The sequence below is a fragment of the Ictalurus punctatus genome, chromosome 22, assembly GCF_001660625.3.
Source record: "Ictalurus punctatus breed USDA103 chromosome 22, Coco_2.0, whole genome shotgun sequence".
NCBI lineage: Eukaryota > Metazoa > Chordata > Actinopteri > Siluriformes > Ictaluridae > Ictalurus > Ictalurus punctatus.
The window spans coordinates 9,199,730-9,224,315 of NC_030437.2; the positions used below are offsets into that span (position 1 = coordinate 9,199,730).

The following is a 24,586-nucleotide window of genomic DNA, read 5'->3' on the forward strand; positions in this document are numbered from 1 at the left end:
GCATGCGCAAAAGTTGCTCGGTGTCCCGGATGAGGTTGAGTCACTCGTGCTGATGTCACTCGCGCTCCTGAAAATGGCCGAGTCGGAAGAGGAGGTGGATGTCTTGGTCCAGAGAGTTGTCAAAGATATCACTAACGCCTTTAAGAGAAATCCTGACATGTATGTATCTTTGGTTTCGTCTCTACTCGTCGGTTTTTAAAAAAATAAATTCTTTATATATATGTCCACGCAGGCGAATGCACAGTTGGCGCGTGCTCAGCGTGTACACTACTTGTTTGAGCTAGGCTAGCTAGTTGGCTGCAGCTGATTGGTAGACAGGTGTATTTACTGTAAGACTAGACTGTGCTAAGCTAGCTGTACACAATGATACTCTGAAGTCTGAACTGAAGATAGACCCTGTCCTGCCTTCTCCCTTTAAATGTCTAACAAGTTATTTGTATTTTCTTCTATAGTTATGGACACTTTCTGTAGTTCTGGACACCTTTTATAGTTCTAGACACCTTTTTATAGTTATAAACACCTTCCATCTGTAGTTATGGACACCTTCGATATTTATGGAGTTATAGTTATGGACACCTTCGATAGTTATAGACAGCTCCTGTAGTTATGGACACCTCCTATAATTATAGACGCTGACACCAGACTGCCAGTTCATATCAAATGAAACTCAGATTGCTCTCTTTAAGGTCTGTCACAGCGTTTTTTTTCTTTCTTTTTAAAAAAAAATATTATTATGACTAAAGGGCATTCCTGTGATATAAATGAAATGCCTCTTTAATGTGGAGTTGACATAAGATGCTTTTCCCATCAAAGATAAAGCTAAAACTACTGACTAAACTACTCCTCTTGTTTTTTCAGGCAACCCAAATTCACGATGCTCAGTGACCCGAGTCCTCATTATTCTGTCCCCAAGGTTGTAACCGTGCCAGCTAGCTGATAGCACAGTGTCAGCGTTGATCTGGGTCACATAAAGAAGCAGGGATGTGTCAATCCCGCGTTTATCCATTTTTGATATAACGTTGATGTTATATCGGAGCTCTGAGTACATACAGGCTGACGACCTTTCTGTAACCTGACCGAGTCTCTGCAAGCTTCTGTTGCGATGTCAGAGGAGACATTACAGGCATATTGGCATGCTTTAAGGCAAGACTCACATGCAGTAGAGGTCGACCGATTGATCGGTTTTTCAGATTAATCGGCACCGAGAACCGATTCATGGAATATCAGCTGTCTGCAAAAAATCCACACCAATAGTTTTTCCCAGTTGCGTCCGTTGCTGGAGCTGCTGAGAAGCTGTCATTATACAGTACGAGAGAGGCCTCTAGAGTAGAAATAAAAACTATCGCTGAGAAATTTTGTTGTGTTATTTGAAGTGATTTTTATTCATTTTTGATGTCTCTGTTTTTATTGGTTATTCTGAGTGTTACTTTTTTGTTTAGTTTGGATGTATATCTTTCATTTACTTTCATATTTATTAATAGTTAATATATATTCATATTTATAGATTTATTTCATTTTAAAAAAGCACAGTACATTTTCATTCAGTATCAGTTGATTAATCGGTTATCATCAGGTACAGTATTGCCCGATTTAGTCATCGGTAAAATCCACTCAATCAGTCGACGTCTAACATTCAGTCACAACTATAAAATAGTTCAATGGGTCAGATCACTAAATATATTACATCTGATCGGATACTGGTCCAGTGTTTCAGGCTAGTATTGATACTCAAAGTGTTTCCAGCTTGAATAAAGCAGGAAACTATTTGCTGTGTCCAAGGGAGCGTTCACATCTATTAATGTATTTCTCGAGTCTGAAAAACTTTTTTTTTTTTTTTTTTTAAACCCATACTCATAAAACTTTTTCATTTATTGTCAGAAATATGGAGGTGGTAAAGTAAGTAAATCTTGTGTGTCAAGTGCATGTATCTTCAAAAATCACCTGAACATGGAGAGATGACTGAGCTATTGCTAAATAAATGAATAGATAATTATGCAAATAACTAGTTTAAAAAGTTTTGTGTATTGAATCTGGCGTGTGTTGGTCCAAACATTCAGAACACATGGCATTTCTGCAGCACTATGTCACTGTCCTGTGGATAAGTTTTCTGCTCATGGCTGTCTATCAAAAAAAGGTTGCACGCATCCCATAATACATGTTTTATTCCCTTCCTGCAGTTGGATGGATTCAGAGTTGAATCACTTTCTCACGGAAAATGAACCACGCTAGAGTTCACCTCGCTCAGACTTTCAGATTATTGTTATCCTCCGCGTCCTCGTATGAGGAAGGTTCGATTTAAACAGATGAAACGCTGCAGACGTGAAGGCGCCCTCAAACCTTTGTTTAACAAAGGTTTAACAAAGCTCCATGTTTAACACTTTGTTTTATTTTGATTGTAGAGATGAGATTGGACTCATACCGTGCCCGGAAGCTAGGTACAACAGAAGCCCAATCGTCTTGGTGGAGAATAAGCTCGGGGTGGAAAGCTGGTGCGTGAAGTTCCTACTGCCCTACGTGCACAACAAGCTGCTGCTATATCGACAACGCAAACAGTGGCTGGACCGCGAGGGTAAGGTCATGTCTTATTTGAATATTACACTTCCTTTGGTCATACCATCACAAAGCAAGGATGTGAAAATGATGTTAAGAACAGAGGATCTAATTGGAGCTCTGTCTCTCCACTCATCAGCGCTGGTTGACATCACATCCACAGTACTGCTAATAAACCCAGACTTTACCACTGCCTGGAATGTCAGGTAATGAATCTCTTTCACCATTAATCACACTTTTTTTTTTGGTTTAAGGTTTTGGGTTAAAATTCATATATATATATATATATATATATATATATATATATATATATATATATATATATATATATATATATATTTCACACACTCACAGCTCTTTTATGCAGTTATCCGATCAGCCAATCACGTGGCAGCAGTACAAAGTTATGCTTTTATGCAAGACTGGAAAAAGACCAGGTGATTCTTTTTTTTCCTTCTAATTTTCATCTGTCCAGTTTGGGTGAACCTGTGCCCATGATGGCTTCAGATTCCTGTTCTTGGCTCACAGGTGTGGAACCTGATGTGGTCTGCTGTTGTAGCCCATCCACCTCAATGTTTTGTGTGTGCTGAGATGCTTTTCTGCTCATCACGGTTGTAAAGACTGATTATGAGTTACTATATCCTTCCTGGAAGCTCGAACCAGTCCGGCCATTTTCCTCTGACCTCTCTTATCAACAAAGCTTTTCCACCCCCAGAACTGTCGCTCACTCAGTGTTTTTTTGTTTTCCCACCATTCTGTGTAAACTTTAAAAGATGGTCATGTGTGAAAATCCCAGGAGATCAGCAGTTTCCGAAATACTCAAACCAGTCCATCTGGTACCAACAACCACGGCACGGTTAAAGTGATGGAGATCACATGTTTTCTTCTTTCTGCTGATTTATGTGAACATTACCTAAAGCTCTGGACCTGTGTCTGCATCATTTTATGCGTTGTGCTGCTGCCCCAAAATTGTTGATTATGACAGCCATTTTTTCATAATCTTCTCTTTCCTCACATCAGACTGGCTATTTTTTCCTTCCGGTCTATTTCAGGAATGACCACGTCACCGGCTGCTCTTTATAGAAAGTGATTGCGTATTCTTAAATCAAACCTGCGTTGAAGTCCTTCACCGCTACACTGTGATATAAATATAAATGTGTTCTCCTGTTAGTCGAGGCCGTGTCCCTCAGGTGGCACCCAGGTTCCATTAACATCAGGGCTTTTGTGGGATTATTTCAAACTATCCATTAGATGGCGCTCTAGTCAGCACTCAGTTTTAAAATTGAGTGCATTTTCTTCCGTTTGCAGGAAGGAACTCCTTCAGTGTGGAGTGCTGAATCCAGAGAAGGACCTTTACCTGGGGAAATTAGCACTGACAAAGTATCCCAAAAGCCCAGAGACATGGATACACAGGTCAGGCTGATTGTAATTCTTCATCCTCATCTGAGATGCAAGCACATCTGCAAGATTATGCCTTAATAATGTAGCATTGTCCAGATAACAATATTAATTCAGCATAAGTTTACTGTATGAATTCCTGACCCAGTTAAAGCAGCTACTGCAGCCGTCCCTCAGCCATACGCTTTCCCTGTGTGCACCTAAATCAGGTCAGATGAGCAGATCGTTTAAATATTAAGTATCTCAAAATAAGTTATTCAGCCCTGCATCATAGCATGGACCCACAGGCTTGCAATTTTCACAGTGTCATTAGAATAAATTTTTTCACTCCCATCGCCACCGAACTTTTTGAGCAGGTGCCCACGGTTCTTCTGCTCTGGACTGTGGGTGGGACGTGTTTCACCTTGATTTTCCAGCTCCCTAGCACAAGCTCAAATATATTGCTTGAGGTTCAAGAGGTTTTAAAGGGATTTAAGGGCAGCAGAAGCTCAGAAGTGATGGGACAATCGTGAGCTTAAATACGAGAGCTGACAGAGCTGCTATTGGGCCCTTGAGCAGGAAGCGTAACTCTCAGAGGCTCAGCTCGGTGCTTGACTCGTACTCTGACTCACTTGCAAGTCGTTTTGGGCTGAAACATCTGCGAAAGGAATAAAAGTCGAAAATGTAGGTCACATCTGTTTAATATTACATTCATTATAAGAAAATAGATGGTAGTGCAATGCTTAAAAAAGAACAATAATTCTTGTAATAGCGTTTATATTAATAATATAAATAAGGATATTATTCTATATAATTGTTCACTTTTACTCTTTAAAGCACAATTTAAGTTGTGCTACTATTTAAGATAACTGATGGGTATGAAGATGTTTGTGCTTAAAAGAAAATGTCCATTTCACTGTCAGTTATCATTCATTTTAATATCAGTCTTTTCTTTTTTTAGTATTTCTGTAGAATTTTCTCTTCAGATTGAGTTTTCTCTTTCTCTTTTTCGAGGAGGTCAAACCCATGATCTTTAAAACACTTCGCTTAAAATGTCACACACAAAGTTACTGAGAAACCATTTCTTGCTAACGTGCTTCCTTGATCTAGCTTGTTTGGAATGGTCAGTTAAATACAGTATATACATGATGGTCAGGTGTAGTAGTGTTGTTTGATAGTGTGTGTGTGTGCGCGTGTGTGGAAGGCGATGGGTGCTGAAGAGGCTGCAGAAGGAGCCGTGTGGAGCTGACGAGAGAAGCGATTACACTGAGCAGATCCAGAGAGCCGTGCATGAGGAGATGAAGGTGTGTGCAGATGCCGCGGGCCGTTACGCCAGCAACTACAACGCCTGGTCGCACCGTATCTGGGTCCTGCAGCACATGGCCAAAGGCAATCTGAAGGTAGATTGTGTGTGTCCTTCTTACAGTACAGTTGGCACAAGGTGTGTTTAGTCTATATTTAATGTAGATGAACATTACCGTACTGAGACTAACACAATGATTGTGTGTTAATTAGTTGTGAGGACTGGAAATGGTTTGAGCATGGTGTTTTATGGTGTTCCCCTGTTCAGCACTGTGAAATATTTTAGATTTTATACGGCCATGTTAATGCCTAGACGTGTTGCCTCACACTTTCTGAAGTCTCCTTTGGTCATTACGACGACCCAAGGTGTTTTCTTACATTAAACGAGGCTGGAATTAGGATTAGGCATAATACTTGAAAATGTTTCTATGATATGTTAATGTGAATATATAGGCTTGCTGACAAACTGGCCACAGATCAGTAGTCTTGCATTTAAAAGAAAAACAAAACTGATATTTTTTTTATAATGCCTTTGTAACCAGGTGGTGGTAGCATTGTGTTTTCAGGTTGTCCATTTCTCTTTGTGTCCATCAGCCTGTGATTCTCATTAGCACGATGTCTCGTTAACAAGCGGTTGCACGTTTGTAAGATTCATGTGCAATTATCGCTGAAACCCACAGACGAACTGATTATATTTTGGAATTGATCCAAAAAGGTTCACATCATTGTCTCTGAAATAGTTTTCCTTCCTAATGGAAGTTATATTTAGGGGTGTTAGAGGCGTACAAATTAGTAAGAAGTACTAGTCTTGTTGGTGGTGGAGGCATCGCTAAAACAGAAGAAAATGTGTAAAAAAAAAAAGTAGAAAAAGGTTCTGTACAAATTATCTCAGAAAAGTGTATTGTGGCAGTTTATCATGATATTTATATTATATTATATTCGTATCGCCTAGCCCTAGCTGGAACTGACTGATCTTCAGTTGCACTGACTCTTTGATCATTTGTGTCTGTATGTACTCTTAATGGGAATATAAACTAAGCAACAGTAGAAAGCCCGTGAGCTCAAACTAAACAAAGCGTGTGGCTACTAATGAGCCACATAACCATAAGCAACTCTACAGCATTTTAAAGTTAATTGGTTAATAAAGAGCGCAGTAATGATGCCGTCTGGTATCTATCTCTTTAGTAAAAGGGACTTGTTTAGGAGTCTTTGTCTTGGTTTGACATGTTTTTATATTCCAGGTTTGTTCAGTCAGTCCAGGTGATTTAGTTTCGTTTTGACCCCAAACTTTCTCTTAATGATCTGTATTAGTAGCACATTTGTGCTTTCCCTGTGCAGATTCTTCACGATGAACTCTCCTCCACAAAACTGTGGGTGTCCATGCACGTGTCCGACCACAGCGGCTTTCACTACCGCCAGTTCCTGCTCAAGGCACTGCTAGCTGAGCTGGGGCAGGCCCAGCAGCCTAATGGAGGAGGCTCAGTGGACGAGCCGCACACCGATGCCATCCCGCAGCTTTTCCACGATGAGATAGAGCTCTGCACTGACCTCATCGAGTCATACCCAGGCCATGAGACCCTGTGGTGCCACAGGTGAGGGCATCTGCCACTCAAGTTACGCTTTTTACATCCAGACAGCAGAACTGCCAGCGTTTATGCATTTTGCATAGCCTCTCTGTATTTTAAAACAGGAGTTACCTTACTATGCATTACCACTCAAAAGGGGTCTTATTTATACGCCAAAAGGGGTCTTATTTCTCCCCAATAGATGAGCCAATTAGCATATGAGTCTGGAATGATTGACAGGCGTTTTGAAGTTTATTCAATGTCAGAAAGTAAGACGTTGATTCGATTTGCAAATTAGGAACCAAATTTAACAGTGATTCAACCTTGATCTGTGACGTTGAGTCGCTCGTGAATAAATAGCCGGTTGGATTCGATATTCAGCCCCGCCCCCCTTCCACCATCTCAGAATAGTAATGGTTTTTCCTGGTACTTTTCTCTGAACTTGATTTAACCTATTGAAAGATAAGTGTTTTTTTTTTGTTGCTTTTTTGTTTTTTGAGTTCAATAACGTGAAATAAAATCTGTTTAACGTGGTTAACATTAGACATAAGTATATAAGATGAACGTCAGTTAATAATATTTATTAAGGAAATCTAAAAATGGTAAAAATTATGATGATGTAGCTGTATTACTCTGTCACTTCTACAAAACTTAGTTCCTGAGTGAATTGAAGCTCAAAGAGCTTTTTCAACATAAAAAAAATCCACAATCTTTAGCTCATCAGGAATATTTTTAAAATGATTTAATCTGCTTCAAGTTCAGCACACGGGTCGGTTGAATCCCAGGTGTATACACTTTTACCACACATGCTCCTTATGTAGTGCACTATATGCCCAACAGAAACAACATAAAAAGTGACACCAATAAGCAGCTGTTACAGTGACTACGTTTACATGGACAGCAGTAATGTAATTATTGACCTTATTCTGAATAAGACAATATTGTGATTAAGGTGTTTACATGAGTCGCGTTTAGAATATTAATTTCATGTTCCTGTTTTACATGTTATAGATCATAGATCGATTAACAGCACACGTCATCCCGTCCCTTAGCCACGCCGTCTGACGTTTCCTCTAGAATTTCATGTGTCGACATACAGTTGGTCTTTGTTATGGGACTGTATACAGTTTTGGTTGGTTTGTTTTGTTTGTTTTTTTTTTTTTTGAAATTTTACGAAAGTTTCGAGTGCAGTTAATTATTTGTCATGCTATACGTGCAAATAGACGACGGCTTGAAGCCATGGGCTGCCTCCCAAACCGCGTACTTACTGTCTATATAGTAGCTCAGATACATGTATTCCGCCTACTATATTACGTGTATTTCACCTACTATATAGCAGGTAAGTACGCGGTTTGGGACGCAGCCGTGCTCTCGTTTGCCCTTAAACGGTTCAGCCATGCCGCGTGTGATCGTGTCCTGTCGCAAAATGCAGTGAAAACTCCCACACGACGTTAATAGTGTGATTAAGGTGTGTACATGTCTGTAGCGCATGTCGATAATGCGACTAAAACAGGAATACTCCACATGTTTTAATTCCATTTGTGTTTACTTCGAGTGTGATCTTAAGGTCGGATTAAGGTCATCAATAATCGCTGTTTACATGCTAGTTTCTTAATCAGAGTATTGTCTTAATCGGGTTAATATAATAGTAATCGGATTATTGTTGTCCATGTAAACATACTGACTGTTAACTACTTGCATGTCATATTACTTTTAAGGCACATATTTGATAAATATAAAAAGTGGCTTTAATGATGTCTTTAATTTATTTGCCTTTATATAATGAGAATTCAACACGGAATCTGTTCTGATATTTTATTAGTACTGTTGTTATTTAACACTGTATTTTATTTGGTGCTAACAATGTTAGTTGTTTTTAATTCTCTTCTTTCCCTAAATGTGCAACCTGTATGTATCTTACCCTCAAATGTAGTCATTTATTTTTAGGTACTATTATTTTTAGATCATTTTCATAGATTGCAAGGTCATTATGACCCAGGGGTTAATGAGAAGGTGAAATGGTCTCTCTGTAAATCAGTGTAGGTTGAATGATGGTCTGTTTCAGTACGTGTCACTCTTCACTCAGTGTACACGTTGTATTGATGTTCTTGGATGTTCGTGCTGCTGAGATACAGATAGGAGAGAAATGACCGGAGAAATGATCGATGGCTTGAGATCTGGTGACTGTGAAGGCCATAATGTACGATTTGAAATCCCTTTCCCTCGTTCCCTGTGGTCGTCCTGGAAGAGACCCCTCCCATCAGGATAGAAACGTTTCATCACTGGGTAAAGGTGATCAGTCGGAATAACTTTGTATTGATTTGCAGTGACCTTTCCATCTAAAGCAGTATACCTCATACAGCATAACAAGGCCACTGTTTTATTTTTTTCCTTTGTCTTCCATCTGTACATATAAATCTTATTGGAGGATTTGTCTTATTTTCTAAATGCGTACCAATTATATGGCTTAGCACATTACCTACAGTTCCATTCAGTGGTTCTGTTTATTAACCTCCATCTGGATTGGCAATGAGGTAGAATGTGTTTTCCAGCTGCGTGCTGTGCTGCTGGAGTGTGTTTGAGCACGGTGTGTGCTGTGCACTGTGTGAGTGCTGTGACTTTGTCTCCAGTAGGTTGTCCTTGGCCTTCTGCTAGACTGGCCTGATGTGTTTATAGCGCAGTGTTACAGTTTGATGAATGATCCTGTGCTGAAGAACCATAGGTCACTGAGGAGAATTCTGTCTCTCTCTCTCTTTCTCTCTTGCTCTCTCTCGTGCTTGCTCTTGCGCTCTCTCTCGCTCACTCTCTCGCTCACTCATGCTCTCTGGGGCTTTGGGAAGAGAACAGGTGCTTGGTGAAAAATGTTTTATACCTCTTTGTACCTTTATACCTCTGCTGTCAATTTTGCATTTGTTTACAGTGCTGTTGCTACTGTGATTACACTGTTTCTGCTGTCTTTATTTGAAATGTTTTCACTGCAATACTCCAGCATTTACTCTTACCGTGATTTATCACAGACGATTTCAACGTGTTTTTTCTTTTCATTTTTTTTCCCCCAAATAAACTGACTTCTGACTATTTTTCATCAGCACATCCCTTATATTGGGCAGTTGTTGAGGTTAATCTCTATGAGGAAATAATTTTCTTTGCCTGCAAAGATCGTGTGTAAGGAGCCAGTTTAACAAACTGCAGTCTGTCTACATATCTCTAAAACCTTGCTACTCAGATGTGCTTTTCTCACGATTTGGTTAGTCACATACCATAGCCAGACAGACATAAGCCTAGTCATGTCAGTTTGTAATCAGATACTGGTTGAGAAATGTCCTGTAATGCTCCTGCATCATCATCATCATCAAACAGAGAAGAGTGTTTAAAACTCTGTACAGATTACAGCAAAGTTTTAAAATGTTTAAATGGCCTAATTAAAAATACATCAATAACAAGAGATGTATTCAACAGAACAGAACTGGCTGAATTCATCAGAGATTATTTCTCCACCGGTGTCTGCATTATCGAACATGAGGATGACGGGGCTCGTGTTTAAATTCTGCTAGCGACTTTTTAAATCAGCCGATGAGACCCATGTGAACGGTTCTGAGAAACGCATTCTCCGTTGTAAACTTATAATTCTATAACATTTGGCAGTGATGTTTATCCGTAGGTAGATCACGTTGTACATATTGAAGTAGGCGGTGCGTCTTTCAGTGGAATTGGAAAGAAATCTTTAAACATCATTTTCTCTCTTTAACTGTTGGGGGTAACCAGGTTTTAATGCTAGAAATGTACTTCACGCCACGCATTTTGGCCGCATTTACACTACATGGTTCAAGTGACCCAATTCCGATTTTTTTTTCCTCCCATGTGGCACAGATCAGATATGACCCATGAACGTGTAAGCAGGGAAAAAAAAGTACATGGATTCCGATATTCTCAGATCCGTTTCAGGCCTCGTTCATATGTAGAAATAAATCCGATATGAATCGGATACATACATTTGCATCTGCCGTGTAAGCGGACAGATCGGATATACCCCTGTCTAAGCGAGTAGTATGTCATTGAAAAGTCGAAAGTGGTGAATGACATCAACTCAGGTGAACACCAACCGCGAAAACACAACTCTCAACAAGGGCCCTCTTCTTTTTTTCTCCACCTTAAGAGGCCGGTGTTTTGCTTACCTTTAAATATGATGCGGAACACAAAAGCTCGTATTATATTTTCATCTGCGTACATTGCAAATTGCGCCGTTTTTACTTCCTTCACGGCCTAAGCTTTTCTGGTGACATATACCTCGGGTTGATTCACAAAGTGTATAATGTAATTGCAGATATCAGATATGCGTCACTTTTTTTAAAAGATGATGTAAGCGGGTCGTCAATAAAAAAATTAAAAATTCGGATATAGTCAACAAATTGGAATTGAGCATCAAGACGTGCAGTGTAAATGCAGCCTTTATTTAATCCCATAAGCCTTTGCATTTAAATAGCAAGTAACCTGTATAACGAAACGATGTATTTGTCCATCTCAGACTGAAGTGTTTATTTCTTCCCTTGGACAGACGGCACGTGTTCTATCTGTGGCACCACTGGCGGAATCACAGTCAAGAGCAGGATCCTCTATCTCCAGGCCACGCCCACACACTCCTCAATGATTCTTCAGACCCCAGTGACGAAGGCAGGAGCCCCCAGGCCATGGATGTTGACTGTACATTAGAGGGCAGTAAGCACGGAGGCTACACACAGGACAGCAAACGGTTGAAGCGAGGGCCACCCTGTCCCACTCTCCCTTCTGAACACACGTTCATCTCGCGTATCCTGAGCAGCTGCAGGAATCCTGATCAGGGCCGTTTTGCCGACGCATACAGGAAGTGGCTGGACTCTGTCATAGGTCAGTAGCTCAAGATGATAGATCAGCTTAGTTTGGGCACCATCCACGCACGACTGAAGACGGCCAGACTGTCAGAGAAGCTCTGCAAATGAATTCCCCTTCATGATGAAAACCAAGTGATGAGCCATGGCAGAGTAATGCTGGTCTGCAGTGTCTGCTTTTGTTCAGGTACTTGATATCTCAGGTCTGTTTTGGTTTTTTTAAATGATTTTTCTCAGTTATTTGAAACTTTTTATATTGTTTATTTCCTAAGGTTTTCTTAGGTTGGTTTGTTTGTTTTTTGCACAATTTAAACGAGTGCAAGCCGTCTTCATGATGCTGCCTTCAGTTGTACACTTCCTGTCAAGAGACTCAAGTGCACACATTGGAGCTCGAACTGATCCTATCTCACTTTATTCTGTTTCATTAAGAGCAGACAGGCTTTGCTTACTTGTCTGCCTGTTTATTTGCTCTTTAAACTTTTGTACAGGTTTGAACAAATTTCCGAGCACTTTGCTCCAGCTAATGATGTAAGCACAATCACAGAGTTTCTCAGAAACGTTCAAAACACGGCAGGCTGAGCCATTTGGGATCAGCACTTATTAATACTTTTAAAATGCCGCTAATAATACACAACAGAAATGGGTCGTGCTTGAGCAGTTTCTAGGTTTATTTCAGTTCTTATGTAATGGCATAGCAGTGGCTCAGGCTTCACGATGAACTCCAGAAGCACGTTGATCGCACTATAAAATGAAGATCATCTACATCAGGGGTGTCCAATCTTATCCGGAAAGGGCCGGTGTGGGTGCAGGTTTTCATTCCAACCAAGCAGAAGACACACCTGAGTCTACTGACAGCCAAGATCAGCTGATTAAACTGGTGGAATCAGGTGTGGCTCCTGCTTGGATGGAATTAAAAACCTGCAGCCATACCGGCCCTTTCTGGATAAGATTGGACACCCCTGGTCTAGACCCAACCATCAGGCGTCATGCCGTCGGAAGAATCTCAGCGTTGAAGCACAAACACTGCGATTTTATTCCTTTTACGTATCCTGAGTTTTCGTTATGAAGGGGAATTTGCAATAGAGTTGCGAGCATTTCTTGATTCGTCGGCCCGTGAGGACGGTGTCATGATTTAGAATCAGTACAAGTTACAGTCTAACACTTGTCGAATGGTGCTAAATTTCTGCAGCCACAAAAGAAGGCTTTAACAGGCCTGGGTTGACAGATGCTGCTTCTCTTTTAACACTACTTTTGAACTATATTTATGCAAAGAATTGAGATCGATTTCATGATAGAATCACTCATATCACAGTTTATTCAAACGAAACACTTCAACCGGGTTTACACCGTACGATTTTTTTGGCCCTGTTTTCCTGTCGCGGACAAAAATCGCACATCGTAAAAGAATTCTTCGGTCGTGAGTTGAGATCTGTGATCGTGTTCTCTCAGGGCTGGTGGTTCAGTTCCGCTGTTTCCAAAAAAAAAAAAGTTCTGGCCGTGTCAGAAACGTGTACATGTATCAAATCCGAGTATGACTGCTGCTACAATGCTCATCTCGACTCCACCAATAGGAGGGTAGCGTAGTATTATGGGAAACTTACTTGGACAGTTACAAATACAGTAGTAGCACGTGTAATGACAAAACATGATTATGGACACACACAAAAATTGTCCTTATTACCTCAAGCTTATGTGGAAGAATGTTTCTGTTTGTGCAAGCCATGATTGCACTGATTGATGGCGTAAGCAGAACTTTTTAGTTCTTTATAGAGCATCTTCATCGTATAGACGGACGCGAAGAACACGTTATCGCAGTCGGTCGTAGAATTCGACCTAGATGTTAACGGGATCGGTTCATACGCCATGTCTTGGTATAATCTTCACAATCCACTGAAATCGCATAATGTAAACCCGGCTTTAGACAGTTATGGTCGATCTAGCTGTGCATTAGAAATGACTGGCCTCTTATAACCCTTAGATAGGTCAATCTTATAAAGCAGAAGTCATTTATGGCACATTTCTCTAGGTTTGTTTGTAGGAAAGCATACGCTTCTGTCATTTTCAAATGTACTATACTATCTTTTTACACATAATCAAAACTATTTACTAGTAAGAGAATAGATTTATATTGACAATAAAACACAGTGAAGTTCTTAAACATATCTAGAACACCTTTAGGTTTGTTCCTCAGATACAACTTGTGTCTGATTAAGAACGATACTCTGGAAAATCCAAACTGACGTTGTAATTTAGCTAAAAACTAGACTAGGTTTTTCAATTTTGTGTACAGTGAAATGTCTTAGGAAGTGATATTTGCGCAGTTGCACAGTGACAATACGAAATGAAGTGTTCCATTTCCACATTTGTATAGTGATCAAATAACTTTATCTAGGGCTATTTACGTTTTTGTTTTGGGATTTGTTTTTTTTTGTTTTTTGGCCCAGCCTGGAGTGTTTTTCTCGCACCACATTGCTCTGGGGTGCAGTAGCTTGGCAATAAAGCCCATTCTTCCTTCACTCTACAACCAAATGCATTGAAAGGTAGACTGTCATTATAACGGAGTTCATCCTATAATTCTTGGTTTTGTTCTGTGAACCTAGACAATGTCCTTGTTAGGACAATAAAGCAGGTTTTTAGTAATTTGAAGATGTACAGGATTATTTTCTAGTTGGTAAAGGATGCTTTTAATGCCCTCACTGACCACTGTATTAGGTCCCGATCTAATCAGCCAATCATGGGGCAGTAGCACAATGCAAAAACTGATGCAGATACAGATTAAGAGCTTCGTTTAATATTTACATCCATCTTCAGAAGCAGGGAGAAAAACCGTGATCTCTGTGACTTTGACCGTGGCCTGGTAGTTGTTTGAGTATTTCAGAAACTGACGATCTACTTCTAAACTGACGAGAGTTTCACACACAACAGTCTGTAGAGTTTATATAGAATGGTGTGAAAAACAAAACAAAAAAAAATCATCCAGTAAGCAGCAACCATCGTCTGGTCTTTTTTCAGTTCTCAGTCGTCCAGTTTTGTTAAGCCCGTGCTCACTGTAGCTTCAGGTTCCTGTTCTTGGCTGACAGGAGTGGGGCCCGATGTGGTCTTTTGCTGTTGTAGCTTATCTGCCTCAAGATTCGATGTGTTGCTTGTTCTGGGATACGTTTCAGCTCTCAGTGCTTGTAAAGAGTGCATGCTTTTATTTGAGTAGTCTTCCTGTCAGCTCGAACCAGTCTATCCATTCACCTCTATCCTCTCTCATCAACAAGACGTTTCCACCCACTGAGCTGCCACTCACAGGATGTTTCTTACACCATTCTGTGTAAACTCTAGAGACTTTCCTGCATGAAAATCCCAGGAGATCAACAGTTTCTGAAACACTCAAACCAGCCAGTCCGGCACAAACAACCTACTCGCTGAGATCACATATCATCTCCATTCTGATGTTTGGTGTGAACATTATCTGAAGCTCTTGACTTGTATCTGTGTGATTTAACTCATTGTGCTGCTGCCCCATTGGATTGGATAATTGCATTAATGACCAAGTGTATATTTGTGTATATTATTGTTCCTAATGAAGCGGTCAGCGAGTGTATAATCAGTCCTTGGTTACACTAAATACTGACCCTGTTACACTGTGGTAAGATGTACTTACCTGAACTGATTTTCGTACATGTCTGTCTGTTACTTGTAGCAGCTGTCATATTTCTTGTAAAGTAAGCTGCCATTTCTGTTACTTGTTTGGAGATTATTGGAAACAAACATGCCTTCGTGATGTTTTTCCTGCTTCCATGGTCCGAAGGGGCCCAAAAAAAGGAGAAAAATCTTCCACCTAGCTTTTCCTTCCATACACTTTTGCATTTTGTGCTACTGCTGTACAAGTTCTGCGACTAAACCAACTACCTGCTGAACCAGAGCCATCATGCAGTCTTATGTTACCAGGAGAAAAGCTAGTGTTTCTGAGAATTGCTTCTTTTGTAAGTCTTATCTTTTTAGGGCTTTGACCATAAATCTAGCCTGAAGTGTATTCAGTACCACTGTATTAACTAAATTGATGTTCATATGACTTTTCTTTCTCATATCATGTCTGTGTATTAACTGCCTGTTTTTGCCATAACTTATACGACATGACCTGAATGGCGCCGGTGCATCTATGCAGATTCAGTCTCCCAATTTCCATCAAAGTTTGGGAAGAGGAAACGTACTTTTTGTAGTGCTTTCTCACATATTTCTAGGTAAGTTTACATAAGGTACTGTAGGTTGCTAACAAATCTAGCATTTTGTCTGTGTGTTATATATTTATTTGTATATTTAAAAAGACTTGTATCCACAGTAATTGTTTTTGTCAGTTGACTACCACATGAAATAAAAACAATTTCTGGAGAAACGTAATTGCATTCTTTTTCACCCCATCATATGTAGATTTGTACTGTAATCACTTCGACGTTCAGTAACTGCAACCGTAATCCTCCAGTTCTCCGGTATTTACAAAAAAGTTATAAATCAAAGTCGTTGTCTTATTCGCTCTATGTCAAGATATGTGTAATAGGATTAAATTAGCTGTTTGTCATGTACAGTTGAGGCCAAAAGTTTACATACACCTAGGCTAAAGATATTCAAGCTCAGTTTTTCCACAGCTCCACACATTTCATACTTTTTTTTTTTTTTTTTTTGGTAAGTTAGAGCATCTACTGTGTTATTGTAAAACAATCGATTAGAGAAACTTATTTCAGCTTTAATTCACAATATCAGAATTCCAGTGGGTCAGAAATTTTCCATTCACAATCTCCTTAAACAACCTGGAATATCCCAGAAATTGATGTAATGACCTTTAGAAGCTTCTGATTGGCCAGTTGAGACTAGCCATTTCTCAATATGCATTCTTATGCAATCTTGCATCCTCGTGTACTTGTTCTATGTCAGCGTCCACCGCCGAAGTTCGATTCCAAAACTCGCAAGTACCGGGTACGCATGAAATTATCTGCATTTGCTCTTGATATCGAGGATGCAGACCTGACCGCACCTAACCTGCTTGAGGTCCCAGAAATCATTGCGGCAAAACAATGGCGGATGATGGAAGCCTGACCCATACCTGTAGTTTTAACATCCTTTTAATGACAAGAATCTAAAAAATCTAAATATACTATCTAAAAAGTAAGCATTTTGATATATCATTTAGATTGAGATACATATGAGGTTGTTCGTCGAATGTATCCTTCAGAAGTATTTTAATTAAACTATGCTAGCTTCCTTCCTGAAGTAATGGTAAACTCGTTAGCTTAGTTAGTTTTCAGTTACCGTGAGGTCGCAGTTGCAAACAGAGAGCTTACGATGTAAAAACATGCTTAATTAACTTTTGGTTAATCAGCCATTTAAAAATAAATCTATTGACAAGCCGAAACATATTACTTAGGGAGCGCTGAAGAGACGAGGACCCTGTCCCACTACTAGAAATGTGCTGGGACGGTCCATTGCGCAACGGGAAGACTGCAGCACATCTCAATTCATGCAAAGATGTGTTCTACATTATGTCCTCCTGTCCTTCAGAGTTTATTCTTCCAAGGTAGCCTGGCAAGACCCGTCTTCACGAGGACACAAGTCCGTTCTATGCGTTCTTAGAATTGAGAAACAGCCAGTGACTTTCTGCAAAATCCAAGCAACTCATCCAAGACCAAAGTATGTACATCCACCATGAAGAGATTACTACGCTGACCTGGCTTCATCGTGTAATGAAGAAGTCCCTACTTCAAGACTGTTATAAAAAGTACAGCAGCAAGAAGAATGTAATGCTTGTAGCAAGTTTCCTAATTGGTTGTTACAATCATTGCCAATTCCCCCACACTACCAATTTCTTCCCTATCACATGCTGGCTAACAAACCGGGAGGGTGGAGGTGCTCAGATGTCTTCCTACGAAACACAGTCTGCTCATGTTGTGCCACAGGACAGCGGAATACACTCGGAGGAAACCGCCAACTGCCCTCCTCTGTACTCACAAGCTGTTGTCATTCTAATTAAAAGGAGAGAGGAAATGCATCTTTCCTACCCAGAAAGCACGGCCAATTATGCCCTCTTGAATCGTTGGGATTCAAACTCACATTCTACCAAAGAAAGGTGACTCTCTGGATCCCTACTTTGCTATCTTCTGCTGACAAACAAATTCTCTGTCAAGAATATCTTTCTGTACTTGACCCTTCCTACGGGTTACATCACATTGTACAATAGTTAGTTCTGATCCACTAATTTAATTGGTTCCAAGAGTGCTGATATTTAGTATAACAGCAAAGGAACATTTCACTCTTTGTATCCCACTGCTTTTCTACATAAAACTCAAATTGACACAAATTCTACATAAAATTCTAATTCCTAGCATTAGTTTGTGACATTGAACTTGTTATTATACTTACAGTACTAAAGGCTGTCAGTCAGTGTGTACATTGCATGGCAACATGTAATGCTCTATCCACTTGTTTCATTGGGAAATATTTCCATTAACGGAGCAAAAATGAGCAAAATATTTGACCATATTGTGTCTGAAATATCAGTTGCTCAATATAAATTTCTTCTGAATAGAGCTGTTGTTTAAAAGCAATATCTCACTCGCATTCTTGCTGTTGCACGGAATGTCGGCACAGCGGTGAGTAGCTGCAGCCAAATCGAATCGTGCCGACGTTCAGTATTACTTCAGTACTTTATATTACATTACAATATTATAATATATGACATTACAGTATTGTGTAATATTGCTGAAATTTCTCAAAAAAGTATTCAACATTTTCATTTTAGATGCATTTTAACAAAAACAAACGTGATTGTGTTTGCGCTTAGAAATCGGTTGATCCATCCATCCGTCCATTTTCCATACCGCTTATCCTACACAGGGTCGTGGAGGAGGCTGGAGCCTATCCCAGGGAACTCTGGGAGCAAGGTGGGGGATACCCTGGACATGGTGTCAACCCATTGCAGAGCGCAATCACACACACACACACACACACACAAAATTTGGATTTGCCAATCAGCCTACAGTGCATGTCTTTGGACTTGGGGAGGAAAACGGAGCACCCAGAGGAAACCCCTGAAGCATGGGGAGAACATGGAAACTCCGGGCACATGGGGTGGAGATGGGATTCAAACCTCCAACCCCGGAGGTGCAATGCAAATGTGTTAACCACTAAGCCTTTGTGCCCCCCATTGGGGCCACAGTGGAGTGGGGTCCAAATTTGTTGACACAGTGTCACTGCCCACTTTGGCCCTGCCTAGAACCACCGGTGTTAAGGAAAGTGGGCAGAGCTGAGTATCACTGCTGCACCAAGGGGCGTAGTTAATTTCTGGCCTGGAAATTTGTAAAGAGAAGCCTTAAAATAAAGAAACTAACCAGATCTGTTTGCGTGACAGCAAGCTATAACAGATTTTGTAAGGTAACTTTAATGGCATATAATCAGATTTTGTAAGGTAACTTTAATGGCACGTGCATATTATAGTAGAACGATTTATAAACAATTACAAACCTCATCTTTAACCTTAGTATAGTTTCAGCATGGATTTTTTTTGTTGCTTTTTAAATTAAAAGGGGAAAAGTGAAACAGGATGACAGAAACACAATCTATACAGGTTTATAAAGGAAATAAAAACACGTTATGTGACATTTGTAAAGGGGGGGGGGCATGGTGGCGTTGTGGTTAACACATTTGTCTCCCCTGCTAAAAAAAAAAAAAAAAAAAAAAGCAATAGAAACCCTCACAGAGATTCTAATGGTTTCCCCTACAAATACGTTAGAATCAGTTAACCATTTAAACCAAATGTCAAAGGGGTTGTATTGGTCCTTAATGGTATTCACTAGACATAACATGCCACATAGAAGGCAACAAATTACCAGTAGAGACCCACAGGGACCATTACAGTTTCCATTAAAACCAATACAATTCCCATTATAACCATTAAAACCAAATTTACAAATTTTACTAGGGATTCTATTGTTTTCTTTTTTATCTGGGTCGCACCTCTGCGGTTGGGGGTTTGAATCCTGCCTCCGGGAGCTTGCATTCTCTCCTTGTGCCTCAGGGGTTTCATCCGGGTACTCTGGTTTCCTCCCCCAGTCCAAAGACATGCCCTGTAGGCTGGTCGGCATTCCCAAATTGTCCATAGAGTGCAGGTGTGTGCGTTTGTGCCATGTGATGGATAAGCGGTATGGAAAATGGATGAAATGGATGGATGGATGGACGGACATTAATAAAAGCGTCATAAATTTCAACACTTCAAGGTTTTCTTGTTGAGCAGGTGAAGACATTTATTAGTGAAGTGAAGTCTATTTGGGGATAATTGTGTGTGTGGTGGAGACGCATTGCACTTCTGGATGTAATATTCATTCATAATAATCCCCAGTGTACAGTACAGTACAATACAGCTTTCCGTATGGATCGAGTCGGAGGCATGTGACGTCACGTTGCGCCGCCCACCAAGCCGTCAGTCTGAGCGCGAGGCAGGGACGGAGGAAGATGGTGGTGGAGCCGGGCGGGGCTCGTGTTCCGTTACACTGCTGAAATAACAGGCAGCCGAGCACAGGTGAGAGATGCTACTGATTATACGCGTGTGTGTGTTTTTAGCTCCGTGTATGTGTGTGTGTGTGAATAACGGCGCGTGCACAACGAGGAACCTGAGAAAAAGAGGAGAAACATGATGTCCACTCTCTCTCTCTCTCTCTCTCTCTGTGCGCGTGTGTGTTTGCGCGTGCATGAGGATTAGTTTTAATTAGCAGCTGTTACACAGTCGCAGTCGCAGACGCAGCGGTCATGTAGCTGACGATGTAAACAAAAGGAGAATCCCTGTTTATGCAGCTCCTACTTTATTTACTGTATCACACAGAGGGACTGTAATGCAGGTGAGTTCCGAATGAGGCCCACAATATTCAGCCAGAATCAGAACTTTCAACTGCCACGAATGTTGAATAATAATAATAAAAAAAAAAAAACCACTAGATACAAATGGCTACAGAGTGGGATTTAATAATAAAGCTGAAGGTGATGTGACTGCGCGCGATTTGCGCAGTCAGAGGCTGAGAAATCATTCGTCATTCATGCACAAACCGCGTTGATTAAGATTAAGATTGCAAGAAAACAGCAATGAGGCAATAGTCTTATGGTTTGTAAGGGTTGTTATTATTATTATTGGATGTCCACTGGCTTTGAATGGCGTCCATAGCCTCTGGATGTGTGTGTTTTTGTGCAGGAACCGGTGATCGCCATTCAGCGTGAATCGGAAATCCTCCAAAACACAGATCCTTGACATGAATCTCGTTACGCAGATGTGTGTGTGTGTGTGTGTGTGTGTGTGTGTGTGTGTGTGTGTTTTCCGATGCCGGATGGAGCATCAGTCGCTTTTCCTCCTCCTGATTGCTGCTGCTGATGTTGGACATGAAGCTGCAACACCACCGCGTTAGGAACAATCGATTATTATTATTTATTTATTTTTACACACAACATCGCATCTAGGTGATTTTTCTTGCTTGGATGTCAGCTGCCAGTGCACAGGATGCTGATGTCGCAGTAAGAAATGATTTAGCCAGGGTTATGTGGTGCAGATGTTCTGTACAGTAGGCTCAGACCCGCCCTTTCGCAAATAACATCTCAGTCCGCTCTAAAAGTCTGATTCCAACAGGCTGATTTGACTGTATATTCTGGTGGAGATGAGTGGAGACAAATTTAGCTCTGCTGCATCTTTGTAGTAGATAACTTAAAGGAGTTTTACGGTGTCAAAGATGATTTACGGAAAACCCGGACGTAGATTTATATTTAGATCTGTAATGAGCAGCACAGATGCAACAGAGGAAAGAGACGGTGGGGGGAAAAATGCTGTAAGTGACACCGGATAGTATAGGATTATAAATCCGTCCATCTGTTTTCCGTACTGCTTATTCTACGCAGGGTCTCCGGGGAGCCTGGAGTTTATCCCAGGGAACTCGGGGCACAAGGCAGGGGACACCCTAGATGGGGTGGCAGGGCACAGTCGCGCACACAGTGTAATCAGTGTACAACGCATGTCTTCGGACTAGATGAGGAAACCGGAGTTCCAGGAGGAAACCCCTGAAGCAGACAGGGAGAGCATGCAAACTCTGCGTACACAGGACAGAGGCAGGGTTTGATCCCCCAACCCAGGAGGTGCGAGGAAAACATGTTCACCACTAAGCTACCGATTATAAATCGTTAGTTTTAAACAGCTGTATACTATAAATTCAAACTGTAGTAAGTGTATATATGTGCATAACAGTCTTTAAGATAACAGCAGCAGTGCAGGGAAAAGTCTACAGTATCCAGGTGACATTATCCAAGCATGAGACTTGGTCATAAACTGGTTTTGGGAAATCATTAGAGTATCCATGTGGGACAATCCATCAGAGAGCGAGCCACAAGTGCAGAAGAGGTATAAGGCAGGTCCAGAGAGAGAGGAGTGTCAGGATCAGCCACTGGTATGCCATCAAAGTGATTTTTTTGCTTGTAAAATAGGATAAAGGACTTCAGGGTTTTATAACTACATTCAATTGCAGGTACCACAAGAAGCATACAGTAGAAGCACTTCAGCAATGTCACATCCTTGGATTTGTTTGAATACGGAATTTTGAGCATAAAATTGTTCTTTAATTATTATCTCTATGAGATGGTATTCAAGCTTCTGAAGGCTAAGTCCACATAATCCGGATAAATTTAAGAAAACTTCTTTTTTTTTTCCCCCTCTACGTTTTGGCCTTCCGTCCACACTGAGACGGTGTTTTTGTCTCCCAAGTGGATGAATCTGAAAACGCAATTTTTGCGTTGTAGTGTGGACCGAAAAAACGGAGATACTCAAAGACAGTCAGGTATCTTTAGTCATGTGACCTGTTCGAATCAAAACCAACAACAGGGTGGGTGGGTGTTGTGCTGCGGTTGTTGTGGCTGTTATATAGTTTGATAGCTTTGTTAAAGAAATTGACAATGTGCTCCACAGAGTTTCCTAAGTTTCATAAACTTACTGTCTCATCATTCTGAGTATAAAGCTAGTAGTTTCTGTATGTACTGTGGACACTGGGTGAGGTATGATACATTGTGTCTATTTACCAATTTGAACTTGTGAGGGGGGGAAGCAAGTAATATGTAGTTTTGCACAATGTGAACCCTTTAAGCTAATAGTTGACTAATGAATAGATGAAGTAACTGGAAAAAAATAATAATTACACATGAAATTATTATCCATTTAAAAAAATAAACTGAAATTGAAAGCTGAAACAAAAAGGTGAGTAAAGGATTAAGTCCTGGACAACATTGCTCACTGTCAAGTCTGGCTTACATAATGTAATGTAATATTCACATTTTAGTAGGGTCTTCATTAATATTTCACTATACAGTCTGATCAGTGAGTACAGATTTCATGAGAAATGCAAAACTTAATACCAGACGAATGTAGACTCAAGGTAGTTCGCCAAAAGTATTATTTAAATGTACTGTAGAGTATATTAACAGTACGATGGGTTTTAAGTGAGACAGGATTGAGAAATCACACTCCAGTATGTCATTTATGTCTCTGTATGAACGGTATAACACAAATGACGGGTTTTCCACCTCCATATATTGATCCTGAAATCGTTCACTGAGCAAATGTTGATATACTTGTTAAAAACATTCATATCGGTGATGAAATCGGTGTTCGCTGGATGCGAACAATTATCCACATGAAGTGCTTTTCTGTTTTTGACAGTTCTGCAGTCTGTAGAGCAAGGCACAGGTCAATAAATCAATCCAGTGAACGGACAAATACTAGTAAACAAGTCTGAATAGAATTATTCCCAGTCGAATTCGGGCTGTTTAGGGGAAAAATACAAGTTAAGAATGATATTTAATGATATTTTCAAACAACACCTTTGGAAATATCCTCAATATAATATTATACGCATTTACCGTTCAATATTACATCTGTTTAAGAAAAAAAAACAAAAAACCCGAATGCCAAATTAGTACCGAGGTGAAGTGCACTCGCTCCTGGAGAAAAATCGATTCTCCTGCATACTCACTTTGAAACTGAAATGCATAAGCAATGATTTTATTTCACCACTTTTCAGACAGTGCATTAAATGGCAACCCTCTGACATTGAGACATTTCCTGAATGCACCTTAAGCCTTATCTTGCACATTCCTTTTTAATCTGAGATCAGGTTTAATTTGCATGTGGCCCTTGGAGAAATCAAGACTGAAAGCCCTCTATTTCTCATGTTTGCCTTTCAGTTGGAGTCCACATTGATTTCTTGTCCGCGCTCCCGTGACATGGCAGCCCACAATTATACGTCTGGAAGGCAGGTGACATGGCTGTCTGTACCACAGGGTGTTTACAGAGGTTGTGTGCTTTCTGCTCGGTCCCACTGGCAAACATTCCTAGGGGTTTTTTTGTGTGGAAGGTTCAGGAGGTGATGCTCCAATCGAATTTCCCTTGAGGAGGACCTTCAGTGTGATTGTTCTCTTGCCTCTGCTGTCAATGTTTTGAAATGAGTTCTTGTTTGTGGGCAGATGAACAAAGATGGAAAATTTCTCCTCTAGCTCTGCTTTTATGGCCTGTAGCCATGTGGCTTAGCCGAGATAACTGGCCTAGTGCTGAGACAGGATGAGGAGTGTGAGATTCACAGCTCATCCACATCAAAAGATGGCAGATTTTGATTTTTTTTTTTTTTTTTTTTAGAAAGTCCTGCACAAGTTTTAGCTAAAATTTTGAACTGAACTACATCACAAAAACTGCACAAAACAATCTGAAACTAACCTAAAAAAATTGGGTGTTTTGAAAAGGGAGATGCTTTCTTCTTCTTTTTTTTCTTCATAGTTCACATTCATGATTTGCAGTATCTGCAAAACACCTTTTTAAAATGATTTGACTATTTAAATCACCTTATGGTTTGACTATTATCCACTCCACAATCCCCA

The 24,586-nt window shown here is 40.4% G+C and overlaps 2 protein-coding genes across 9 annotated transcripts in view; both read left to right on the forward strand.

Annotated features, from left to right (window-relative positions):
• The first annotated feature begins 10 nt into the window (after positions 1-10).
• On the forward strand, positions 11-16,040 carry ptar1 (protein prenyltransferase alpha subunit repeat containing 1). The gene is made up of 7 exons (XM_017452248.3): positions 11-159; positions 2,400-2,569; positions 2,690-2,756; positions 3,859-3,963; positions 5,132-5,327; positions 6,568-6,821; positions 11,350-16,040. The coding sequence occupies exons 1-7, from the start codon at positions 53-55 to the stop codon at positions 11,684-11,686; spliced, it is 1,236 nt and encodes a 411-aa protein (XP_017307737.1). The 5' UTR covers positions 11-52; the 3' UTR covers positions 11,687-16,040.
• Positions 16,041-19,808: 3,768 nt separating this feature from the next.
• apba1a (amyloid beta (A4) precursor protein-binding, family A, member 1a) overlaps positions 19,809-24,586 on the forward strand; it is a 60,066-nt gene continuing 55,288 nt past the window's right edge. For 4 of the 8 annotated variants that reach the window (XM_053674342.1, XM_017452256.3, XM_053674347.1 and 1 more), the window contains exon 1: positions 19,810-20,213. The gene's annotated coding sequence lies outside the window, so the exon portion shown is untranslated. Of the gene's footprint in view, positions 20,214-20,240; positions 20,530-21,571; positions 21,806-24,586 lie in introns of those variants that run through there. The other 4 variants (XM_053674343.1, XM_053674346.1, XM_017452257.3 and 1 more) reach the window with 4 other exon arrangements.

Coding starts and splice junctions, on each gene's coding strand:
- ptar1 (XM_017452248.3), top strand. CDS start 53: ATGTCACTCGCGCTCCTGAAAATGGCCGAGTCGGAAGAGGAGGTGGAT. Junction 160..2,399: donor TTTAAGAGAAATCCTGACAT/GTATGTATCTTT, acceptor TTTTGATTGTAG/AGATGAGATTGGACTCATAC. Junction 2,757..3,858: donor ACCACTGCCTGGAATGTCAG/GTAATGAATCTC, acceptor TTCCGTTTGCAG/GAAGGAACTCCTTCAGTGTG.